The 12,891-nt window shown below is 42.0% G+C and overlaps 1 protein-coding gene across 1 annotated transcript; it reads left to right on the top strand.

Annotated features, from left to right (window-relative positions):
* Positions 1-323: 323 nt before the first annotated feature.
* LOC117393782 (uncharacterized) lies at positions 324-11,900 on the top strand. Its single transcript, XM_033991792.2, has 13 exons — positions 324-474; positions 843-1,051; positions 1,162-1,305; positions 4,812-4,950; positions 5,317-5,974; positions 6,287-6,428; positions 6,506-6,649; positions 6,749-6,807; positions 7,497-7,687; positions 8,265-8,665; positions 9,122-9,221; positions 9,751-9,931; positions 10,329-11,900. Exons 1-13 carry the CDS (start codon positions 355-357, stop codon positions 10,463-10,465), a joined length of 2,625 nt encoding a protein of 874 aa, XP_033847683.1. The 5' UTR covers positions 324-354; the 3' UTR covers positions 10,466-11,900.
* Positions 11,901-12,891: the final 991 nt, after the last annotated feature.

The raw sequence follows: 12,891 nt of genomic DNA, 5'->3' as shown, positions 1-12,891 counted from the left end.
TCTCACTAATACTGTGCAGTTCAAAACAAAAACAAAAGTAAAGCATTCTGAATACCACAAAATGAAAAAGTAACTGAAATACAGTTACTCAAAATTAGCATTCTGAATATGTATTTTCGGTCCATGTATTTAGTTACTTCCCAGCACTGTAGATGGATTAAGAAATCACACGTGCAGGGTATTTTAAAAACTTTGCTGAGGTTTACAGTAAAAGTGACCTTATTTCCTTCATTCCATAATACTAGTTTAGCAGCTCTGTATTGTTTTGATATGTTACATTCCAGAAGAGTGATAGGTATAAATGATGCTGAGGTAGAGACAGTGACAAAGGAGCAACAGTGAGCTGTGAGAATCATGCTCTCCACTACACTGGTTGTCCTGCAGTTGCTGTGGCTCTCACTGGCCTCAGCAAGTCACTTCTATGGAGGGGTGGTGACCTTCTCTGCCACAATAAGCAGCAATGGGAGCATTGAGGTAAGGCTTATTGTTTTAATTTACACTTCAGTACAGTCAAATCCTTTGTTGGATGATTCTAAACTATACTTGTCAGCCCATTATAACAATAATATTACATGCACAAGTCTTGAAAAGTTCACTTTTCAATACGCAAAGTTGCATAGATTTTGGTGCAATTCATTTAACTGTAAATCATAGAAGGGCTGGATTTACAAGTTTGGAAAATATTCAGTGAACATAAAGTGGAGGGAAAAATTGGACAAAAGTTTATTTGCTATATAGTTATTTAACTGACAATCCTTCTGTCAAGACTGACCGCACTGCCTGCTGGGGAACCCTAGTCTCTGAATATTGAGGTAACTGAATATTTCCATTCTCTTTGGCAGGTAGAACTTCGCAACAAGGCGACATTCAGTTCATGCCAGTACCAGTACGGGAGCTGTTACGGCAACTGGTACAGCTGTGGCTACAACAACCAAATTGACTCGGGTGTAATTGACAGAGGCATCAATGGTGTGATAACTGCATTCTCATGGTGTCAAACAGAAACTGTTGTCAGCAAGACGCTAACAAGTGACAGACCTTTCCGAACATTGTAGGTTATTATTCATGACATTTTTGTGCAAATATTTGTTTATCTATGTCTATGATAATGGACAATAGCCTTTTTAAAGATGCTTTATTAGTGAATCTGTGAATTTGCAGGGAAAGCAGCTGTTGTTGGATCCGACTCCACACACCTTCTGTATCCCCATCGTGGAGTGTTTTGACTTTGGTGGATTTAGGCAGAAGATCTGACACTAACAAGCCAAACAACTCTCCTGATATCGCCATCCTCCCTTTTCTACGGTAAGTGTAAAACATATCACACATGCATTTTGCTAACAAGCCTCCACAGTTTAAAGGTGTACTATGGAACTTTTCTGGTGAATGGTCCACCACCTACTTTTCTCTAAGATGTTATTTCTTTGGTTGAAATGCTCCGCAGTAAGGCATTAAAGTTATTTATCTTGAATTGTTACATGGTTACAACTCAAAGATACGTTGAAAGGCGTCATGCCAGGTGGCAACACCTCGTCTTCATGGAGACAGATATGTTCAATGCCATACTATGGAACATTCTAGGCAAAGCAATAGGATCTCTATGAAGTCAAGCAGGTTGCCCACTACCACCAGAATTACATATCTATCCATCCATTTTCTTCCGGCCAGCTGAGAGACCTGGGTTTTCCCCGTGGCCTCCTCGCAATGGGACATGCCCAGAACACCTCCCTAGGGAGGCGTCCAGGAGGCATCAAGAGCAGATGCCTGAGCCACCTCAGCTGGCTCCTCTCAATTTGTAGGAGCAGCGGATTTACTCTGCGCTCCTCCCGTGTGACTGAGCTCCTCACCCTATCTCTAAGGGGGCGCCCAGCCACCCTGCAGAGGAAGCCCAGTTTGGTCGCTTGTATCCACGATGTCCTTTCGGTCATTACCCAGACCTTATGACCATAGGTGAGGGTAGGAACACAGATTGCTGCACCAATTCGCCTGTCAATCTCACTCTCCGTCTGTCCCTCACTCATGAACAAAACCCCAAAAATACTTGAACTCCTCCACTTGAGGCAGAGACTCCCCACCCGTCCGGAGAGGGCAAGCCACTTTTTTCCGGTTGAGAGCCATGACCTCGGATTTGAAGGAGCTGACTCTCATCCCAGCTGCTTCACACTCGGCTGCAAACTGCCCCAGTGCCTGCTGTAGGTCCCGGCTTAAAGAAGTCATCAGGACAACATCATCCACAAACAGCAGCGATAAGAGCCTGTGGTTCCCAAACCAGATCCCCTCTGGCCCCTGACTGTGCCTAGAAATTCTGCCCATAAATGCAATGAACAGAACTGTTGACAAAGGGCAGCCCTGGCGGAGAGCCAGCAATGTGAACACAGCTCCTGCTCCGTTCATACAGGGACCGGACAGTCCTTAGCAAAGGGCCCCGGATCCCATACTCTTGGAACACCTCCCCAAGGACACCACGAGGGACATGGTCAAATGCCTTCTCCAGATCCACAAAGCACATGTGGACTGGTTGGGCAAACTCTCATGAACCCTTGAGCACCTGATGGAGAGTATAGAGCTGGTCCAGTGTTCTGTGACCGGGACGAAAACTGCACTGCTCCTCCTGAATCCGAGGTTCGACTATCGGACGGATTCTCCTCTCCAGTACTCTAGAATAGACCTCACCAGGAAGGCTGAGGAGTGTGATTCCCCTGTAATTGGAACAAACTCTCTGGTCCCCCTTCTTATACAGAGGGACCACCACCCAGGTCTACCAGTCGAGAGGTACTGTCCCTGACCGCCAGGCAATGTTGCAGAGACGTGTCAGCCAAGACAGCCCCACAACATCCAGAGACTTAATGTACTCGAGATGGATCTCGTTCACCCCCGGGGCCTTGCCACCGAGGAGCTTGCCAACCACCTCGGTGACTTCAGTCAGGGAGATGGACAAGTCCGTCTCTGGGTCCCCAGTCTCTGCTTTGTCCTCAGAATACGTGTCGGTGGGATTGAGGAGATCCCCAAAGTTTTCCTTCCACGATTCGACAGCATCCCCAGTCGAGGTCAGCAGCTCTCCACCCGCACTGTAAACAGTTCTTACAATGTGAAGCACTGCTTCCCCCTCCTGAGGCATTGGACAGTTTGCCAGAATTTCTTTGAGGCCGTCTGATATTCCTCCTCCATGGCCTCCCTGACCTCCTCCCAACACCGAGTTTTTGCCACCGCGACAGCACGAGCTGCGGCACGCTTGGCCTGCCGGTACTCATCAGCTGCCTCAGGAGTCCCTCAAACCAAAAAGGCTCAATAAGACTCCTTCTTCGGCCTGCCAGCATTCCTTTACTTCTGGTGTCCACCACCGAGTTTGGGGGTTGCTGCCGCGACAAGCACTTCAGACCTTACAACCACAGCTACGAGCGGCCGCGCCAGCAATAGAGGCAGCAAACGTGGCCCACTCGGAATCCATGTCCCCAGCCTCCCCCGGGATCAGGAAGAAGCTGTCCTGGAGGTGCGAATTGAAGACTTCCCTGACAGAGGGCTCTGCCAGATGTTCCCAGCAGACCCTCACAATACGCTTGGGCCTGCCAGGTCTGTACGGCTTCCTCTTCTGCCAGCAGATCCAACTCACCACCAGCTGGTGATCAGTTGACAGCTCTGCCCCTCTCTTCACCCGAGTGTCCAAGACACAGGGCCGGAAGTCAGATGACACAACAACAAAGTCGATCATCGACCTCCGACCTAGGGTGTCCTGGTGCCATGTGCACTGATGGACACCCTTGAGCTCGAACATGGTGTTTGTTATGGACAAACTGTGGCTAGCACAGAAGTCCAATAACAGAACACCACTCAGGTTCAGATCAGGGAGGCCGTTCTTCCCTATCATGCCCCTCCAGGTGTCACTGTTATTACCCACATGGGAACTGATGTCCCCCAGGAGAACAACGGAGTCCCCAGTTGCTGCACTGTCTAGTACCCCTCCCAGGAACTCCAAGAAGACCAGGTACTCTGCACTGCTGTTTGGCCCATAAGCCTCCACAACAGTGAGAGACCTGTCCCTGCCCCGAAGGCACAGGGATGCGACCCTCTCGTTCACCAGAGTAAACTCCAACAAAAGGTGGCTGAGCTGTAGTGCAATGAACAAGCCCACACCAGCTCCTCGCCTCTCTCCACGGGCAAGGCCAGAGAAATAGACAGTCCAGCCCCTTTCAAGGAGTTGAGTTCCAGAGCCCAAGCTGTGCGTGGAGGTGAGGCCGACTATGTCTAGCCGGTAACGCTCATCCTCCCGCATAAGCTCAGGCTCCTTTCCCCCCAGCACTCCATGTCTCCAGAGCCAGTCTCCATGTCCAGATACCTGGCTGGGTCCCGTGGGGAATGGTCCGGCCATCAGGCGCTCACTGGCGAACACCCACCCCAAGGCTGGCTCCAGGATGGGGCCACGGTAAGCCCAGTACGGGTCACGTAACTAGTCTTGGTTGTGTACTCATCATGGAAGGCTTCTGAACCACTCTTAGTCTGACCCGTCCCCCTGGACCTGTTTGCCATGGGTGACCCTACCAGGGGCATGAAGCCCCCAACAACATAGCTCCCAGGATCATTCAAGTGCTCAAACCTCTCAGCCACATTAAGGTGGTGATTCAGGGACCTTAATGTGATTAAAGGTCCCTGAATCGATTTAAGAAAAAGTGATTTTTCTTAAAAGTCTTTGTAATTAGATTTGATTAATCTTTGCTCCTTTGTCTACTTAGAAATTCAAATTGGGCAACCAGTAGGCATGAAGACACCTACATAGACCATATATAGTAATTAAAGATTCCTTCTGTCTCTTAAAGAGTCCCTCAGAACTGCAAACGGTCCTACAAACCTATGGCCTTTGACCCTGATGGAGATGTTGTTCGATGCCGATATGGAAACCAGTATGCTTCTGAGTGTGTTGACTGTAGAAGACAAGTGGGATTCAGTGTAGATGAGGTTAGTGAAATACATTTGTTTTTAGATTTTTAAATTTATTAAGTTTTGTATTTCTGTATTGAGCTGTAGCCACGTTTTCTTATCCTAAGGGGAGGTACATAAAAGGGTTCATTCACAGATAAATACAACACAAAATACATACATATTACACATTACCTTGAATTGTTCTTAGGCATTTCATTTAAATAACCACCAACAAAATGAACGAAAAGTTGGTGCATTTGATTTCCCTAAAAGAAGTGACACCTAAATCAGAACAAGCTTTACTACCATTATCAGTGAACATAATTTCCCAAAGTGTTTTAGCAATTTAGCATAAGAAAAGAAACTTGTATTGAGACTGAACCTTGCATGTTCTTTTCTTAGGCTACATGCACACTTCTGTATCTGGCTTCTGGAAACCAAGGAGTCCATGGATTTGAGTTGGTGGTGGAGGACCATCCATGGCACAATCTTGACCTCTACTACTCTGATGGATCCACTTCTTACAGATATGGAAGGAATTCACGGAGAAAGAGAATGGTGACGGCTGCTACTACTACAACTGCAGCCCAAACTACTACTTCTGCTTTCCCCACTACTACAACTGCAGCCAAAACTATCACTACTGCTTTTCCTACTATGACAACTTATCCCCCCACGACCACTCAATGGCCTGCCACTACTACTAGACATCATACTACAACTCCTCCCACTATCCCATGGTGGTATTGGTGGTATACGACCACAACACAGCCTACAACTACTACACCACCCTATACTACAACTTCTCCCCCCACTACCCCATGGTGGTATTGGTGGTATACCACCACACCACAGCCTACAACTACTACACCACCCCATACCACAACTTCTCCCCCCACTACCACATGGTGGTATTGGTGGTATATCAGCACACCACGGACTACAACTAGTACTGCCATCACTAATACAGTTCCTTCTACCACCACCACTACTATTCCACCCACTTATTCACTAGGGAGTGCTCCGTTCAGTGTGCTGCCCATGCAATTTGTTTTCCAAGGTCAGTATCATTTTAGATTTATTGTTGCCCTTGTCAAGATCTATACATTAAAGGCACTATATCTGATTTTCGCTGTCATAAAAATGTTAAAAACAGAACTAGTTCATTTTAAATGGTTTGCAGTGGTACAGAGTTCATTCCTCATTTACCTTAAACAATCTGACCATCCTAATTATTAATCACCATGAGTTTATAAATGCTTTTCATAACAGAAAACAAAAGACAAATTTAGCTCAAATACATGATGAAAAAATCTGTTACTGGGCCTTTAATACAGAAATCCAACACACTAATGTTATGGTTTTATTACAGTGGACCCACGTGTTCCCACTTGTGCTGAAGGATATTATCTACCAAAGTATGTTTCCCCAACACCCAGAAATGGAGAGGTCATTCTGGCACAAGCCGGAAAAGAAGTAGAAATAAGAGTGAAGGCAATGGCTCTTTATTCACAGTAAGTAAACCAGAAATTAAAAAATTAGAAAAACAAAACCTGATATATTAACATTGTTTCGTTTTTAACCAAAACAGAGCTGACAGGATCATAATGACTGGACCACTGAATGTCACCAAGCACAAAACCACTGCAGATGAGTTCACCATCAGATGGACTCCAATTCCTGAAAACCACGGACACTATTTTCCTATCTGCTTTGCTGTTGAATTTAAAAATGGGTAAGAGAGTTTCTGTCTACAAAGACTTAAACACAGGTAGGGAATAAGTATGCATATTTTACTAATTTCAGTTAAATTTGTTTTGTTTTATGTAATCAGATCTTCTGTTTACCAAACTGAGATGAGATGTGTGCTGGTGAACGTTACAAAAGAACGAGGTATGTGATTCCAAATCTTCCGAAACATTGTAGAATCCTTATAGTTTAAAATTGAACTGGATGAGGGGGCAGAAATCTATGGTGGAATTTGCTGTGTGACTTTAGAGTGCAGATGTGTTGACATATCTCTGTATTTACTGGCTACATGAAACAAAAACTGGCACAAAGTTTAATTTCTTCTCTGTCAGTATAAATAGTTTCACAGTATCCTCAGAAAATGATTCCACCCCAAAGACATGATTGTTGTCAGTTGAAAGGACTTTAAGGCTACCCTGTGTAATTAGACTGGCCAACCAAGCCATGCTGCATTCTCACATCACACCACTAGATGCCATCTACATTACTGCAGTCTGATAGTGTGCCAGTTTTGGTCTGACAGAAGAAGGTCTGAGAGCACAGGTGAGCTCTGGATAAAGGCAGTGGAACGGACGGACAGGTTTCACATCTGCCATATACTGGTAACAAAAATATCAAATAGACATAGATGGTAGCTTTGAACCATAAGATTAATATGGCAAGTTTGTAGAGGCAGTCCTTGATATAAAGTGATAAGGTTAAATATTATAAGGTTATATAGGCCTTTGGCCTCCCTCTGAAATTATAACATACTAAATTCTAAAACACAACCTATGGAGCAGCAATTCCCATTTAAACACATGGCTATTTTGTTGTTTATTCTGTAAATTTAGTGAATACAGTGGTCACCTGTCTGGAGTCTTCAATGATAGTCGAGGTGGAGAAGGCCACATTACCTGAACTTCATTATGAAAATCTGCGTCTGTCTGATCCCAGTAACATAGTCTGCAGCCTCCAAACCCACTCCAACAGCACTCACTTGGTCGCTAAAGTGCCCCTCAACGCCTGTGGCACCCAGATCGAGGTAAGACTAAAGCAAAGAAAGCAAAAACCATTCACTCTTGGCTTTTAAATTCAGAATAGATAAAACCAGTCTCTTAATTATCTTTGCTTCTACATGCATATGACCCAACTTTTACTTCATATAATTTTATTTTGTTTAATATGTAATATGGTTTTATTGATTGAATGAACAAACTATCAATGAAATTATAATCATCTGTTATTCAGATTCATTGCTTACAGCAGACAATTCAACTGTTCAATTTAGCAAAAAATACATGTGTCAGCTATCTATTATCTACAAAAAACAACCAGTTTACTATGTGACTATTTCAATAGTTGGGTTCTCAAACTTTCTGAGGTCAGGGTCCACTTATCTGTATTAAAATATTCCAAGGGCTCCTGCAGGATGGCATCATAATAAAAGTCAGGATTTCAGATCATGTTTCAAACCTTGTTTGTCTTAGTTCTTGTTTTGTTTATAGTATTCAAGTAATTTTCAGTGTTCATGTGTTAATTTTTGGGGGACTCCCAACATTTGTGTCTGGACCCCACTTTGAGAACCACTGCAATAGTTAATTACATTACTTCCTTTGCAGGAGGATGCTGATAATCTGTTTTTCAAGAATGAAATTACCACAGTGGACAATACCTCTACCCTCATCACCAGAAAACACCAGTTGGAAATGAAGTTCTTCTGCCAGTACCCCAAAAGAGGAAACGTGACATTCACCTTCAGCGCTCACAGAGACAAGGTGACCGTGTGGGACAAGGGCCTTGGAAAGTTCACCTACGGGTTTGAGTTCTTCCCAGATCAGAGGTTTGTCTCCAGGATAGACCCCCGGCTCTACCCACTCGAGTATGACGTGGGTGATCGCATCTTCATGGAGATCGAAGCCACAACTACAGTCAACAACACAGAGCTGTTTGTGGAGTCCTGCAGAGCTGCACCCTACGACAACACCAACTACCCCCACCCCTACACCCTCATTGAGAATGGGTGAGTAGATTCTTTTAATGAAATTATAGATATTATGAACTGTAATGGTCAAAGATATGGAATCAGATACTAATTGATACTAAAACTAGTATCAACATTAGATATTCATTTGAGCAAATATCGATATTGAAAAATAAATCTCAAAAATTGAAATTCATCTTGAGTTTTATCAGAACTAGTGTAAGATAAAAACAAAATACTATTATTTTGCGTAGAAATTTACAATTGCCTATTGTCTAAAAAATAACTTAAAAATCAAGAGATCACTTGGGTATCAAAACCGGTTTGGAGTATCGAGTCTATTCTTAAATATCGAAATAGAGTTTGAAATTTTAGTAACATAACAACACTATTATGAGCAAAATGAATAAAGGGCTGCCAATATGTTGTATAGTTTGTGCAGTTGCTTGACATTTTTGTGTAACTAATTCAGCTTTTGTCGGTGCTTTTAAACAGCTGCAACTTAGACCCAACACTGATGGTTTATCCGAGAAGTCACAACAGACAATTCAAATACAGCTTTGAGGCCTTCAAGTTCATTGGCCTTCACGACCAGGTATTCAGCTGAATGAATTGACTTCACAGTGACATCACCTTTGAGGAAGGCAGCATGTCTATAACAGAATGTTACCATGGTGACACAATGCATACATTAGACATTTAGCATAAGCAGTCTCAAATTTTTAGATTGTCTGAAAACTCAAGAAAAAATACCAAGTAGATTTAAACAACAGGAGCCTGTGATCACTACGAGTGTTTGATTTTCAACAAGAAGGTGAGAGTGAAGAACTGATAAAAACTCTTGGCGAATGCTAGATATCTTTAATGTTATTTAAGAGAGAATGAACAGTGCAAAATCAGCTCACCTACAGTAGTTCCAGCTAATTCAGTTCATGTGTTGAAATAAAGATCAGATTAAAGTCTAATCTCAGTAACAGAGCTTCAGACAGAGCAGTGCCTTTAGTTAGCTTCACCCCCAAAAATGACATTAGCTGCAAAGTAGCGATACACTGCTGTACATAAGCTAGTAGAAAAAAATACAAACAAACCTTTAAAGTTTAAGTCAATCTCTTAACTGTTTCCAGGTCTACATCAGCTGCTCAGTGTTGATGTGTGAAGCTGGAAACCCTCACACTCGCTGCTCTCGGGGATGTCAGCCCAATGGAGCAACAAGAGTCAGGAGAGAGGCAGTCATTGAGTCAGGAACCCATTATGTGTCCCAGGGCCCCCTGCGTCTGAGGAGATCTGTGGAGGCAGGAAACACAGGTAAAATGGTTGACAAAAGTATTAAAGATGATAAGACCAGTTGGATATATTTTTATTATGTTTAGAGAGCATAGGATTTCATGTTTTTTAAATTATTCAAAGTTATGATCTTTGTTAATATTATATTGCAAAGTTTAAAATGAAAGTACGTAACCAGTGTTATGGAATGGCAGGTGTTATAGAGTGTTCATGAGTCCAACAGCAGAGAGGAAATCACATCTGCTGCTCATGTCAAAACTGGAAGTTAAATTAGAAACTACACCAAAATAAAATAAAATAAAAAATAAATAAATAAATAAAATAAAATCTTAAATATAATGACGTTACTTATGTTTCGGTGAAATGAGTAGTCTGAGTTGTCATGTACACTTTAAACTCACCTTGTATATTCCTACAGGTCTGAACTTCAACCTCAACCTGGTCTTCATCGCTGGCTGCGCTTTAGCCGCTGTAGGAATGATCTGTGGAGTCATCATTTACAAATCCAAGAAATCCAGTGTCAGATACCAAGCTCTGCCTTCAGATGAAACATAGAAACACCACCTGCAGATGCAACGAAAAACATTGCAGTTTATCAATGGCGTGACTAATGAAGAATTATGGTTGAAGGTGATATGGATTTATATGAAGTTATGTTTGATTTTTTTCTTGCTGCACACATTCGATTTTTAGTTTAAATGTGTGAGATGTACTGTTGTTAAGTTTGTATTACACACATCATGATATAAGATACAATAAAAATATAGAGAGACTTTTGTAAAATGTGACTGAACATGAACTAAGATTGAGAGGTAGAAGAACACAGAATAAGTCACATCACAGATTAAAACACACATTTTCGCAGAAATAATTATCAGCGCGGTCTTGTCTGTCTCTAAATATAGCAATGCAATTTAATACTTAGTAATGAAGTTTAGACCTCTACAAAAATAAAAATATTCAGTACAACTGAATTCATAAACATACCTTGAGGAAACACCAGATTAAAGGGCTCATATTGGACCATTTTCTGATCTGTTATAATGTTGTTTCCTCCCCAAAAACTTACCTCAACTTTAGTTTGTGTCATTCACACATGTTTAACACACAAATTGTGCATAATTCTTTTCTCCAAGGCAAAACACACCACCTTGTGTTGCCATGTGGTAATGCAGGAAATGCTCCATTGTGTTTATAAACTCCATAAACCTTCACTGGAATCATTTGGATGATTTCCGCCCTGGAATTTCCAATCTCTATTTCACAAAAGGTAAAACATAAAAGCTGTTAATTTGAAAACGACTGCTTCATGACATCACAAGGTGGAACAGAGTATTTTGAGCTTTGGAGATGTAGACAGACTAATAAGGTTACTCAGTATGTACGTCGAGCTAATAGGACTTGATGTTTCAATCCCTGATTTGAGTCACTGATTTTAATCATGGCCTGGTGTTCATAAGTCAAGTTGTGTCATTGGGGCCATACTGCTTTTTCTACAAATAATCTCACAGCTTTTTATTGAAACAGTTTTGAAAGCCCTTCTGGGACTGGTGTTGTGAATAAGTCAAGGCTATAAAAACTGTGATACCCACATCAGGTTACTGAATTGTTAATCTCCGTTTATTGTATCTGTCCCTATTCAAATAAACAATTTAAAATGTTTTTAAAAAGTGTTTTGTTGATGAACCCACGATATCTCCAGAGGGCTAAGCAGTGATACCTGGTGTCCCAGGTCTCTCAGCATCTTGCCCTCCTGCTTTATTTAACAGTCCAGGTGTCCTTTCTTATCACCCAGAGCCAATTGCTGCTCCTTTTTGCTGCAGTTGACAAGGATGATTTGTTGGAGGGAGGACCCTCCACTTTCTTTAACATAGATGTCATAGATCAGTGGTTCTTAACCTTGTTGGAGGTACTGAACCCCACCAGTTTCATATGCACATTCACCGAATCCTTCTTTATTGAAAAATAAAATATAATTTTTTTCAAATTCAAGCCATATGTATGTTTTACTGGTGCACAAAATAAACCGTGCATTAACATCACTGTGTTCAAAGAATAAAACCAATACAATGCATTAACTCACAACAAATTACATACATACCTTTTCACAAAGACATGACCTTTTTAATACTATCACACTGAAATCATTTTAATTTTGTATTGTATTATGTATTCCAATAATGAACTTATTGTATTTATGCTATTTATTATTTTTAACATTTTTACACACACCCATCACCTAATTTCCATCAGACTAGAATAATAATGAATATTTACTGCAAAGCAGTGTTACTTCTGCTGTTGCCTTTGAGAGACCAGTTCAGAAACGCGTGGCTTCACCTTGGCAAGTGCCACTCTCATGTCATTTTCACAGCAAAGTCTGTTCCTTTTCTTCGTTTTTATGTCATTTTATGTTTTTATGCCGTTCGAAGTGACAGTATTCAATGACCAATACACACTGAGAGGAATCTGTATCTGCACACCCAGCTGCTCTATTACTGTACATTTACATAACATATCAAAACACAATATATATAATGTGTATTTGTAAATAAAATATATTCAAAACAAGTGGTATGGGTCAAAATAAATACATATTTACAAACCACACACTGCAAACAGTGAACAAACACACACTGGAAACTAATAATACACTGTGGATGTGACTGTGTGACAGTCATTCTGTGACAGGTTGGAGGATCGAGTCCCGCTCGGACCAACTTCTGTCATTGTGTCCTTAGGCAAGACACTTCACACACACACTTTGGTGTGTGCGTGAATGATTGGTGGTCGGAGGGGGGGCGCAGATTGGCATTAGCTAATGCTAATGCTAATGATTACACATAATAAACATTTGACCCACATTTAAGTCAATGACAGAATACCGATCAGGAACAGCATCCAGTCCATCAAATCATAAGGTCCTCTGCTCCTCAGTCCACCATGAGATCTTCACTCGGTTCCACGAACCGCTCCGGGTC

Source organism: Periophthalmus magnuspinnatus, chromosome 3 (assembly GCF_009829125.3).
Source record: "Periophthalmus magnuspinnatus isolate fPerMag1 chromosome 3, fPerMag1.2.pri, whole genome shotgun sequence".
In the NCBI taxonomy this organism is placed as follows: Eukaryota; Metazoa; Chordata; class Actinopteri; order Gobiiformes; family Gobiidae; genus Periophthalmus; species Periophthalmus magnuspinnatus.
Note: the sequence above shows the minus strand (reverse complement) of the source record. Positions and strands in the feature narration are given on the sequence as shown.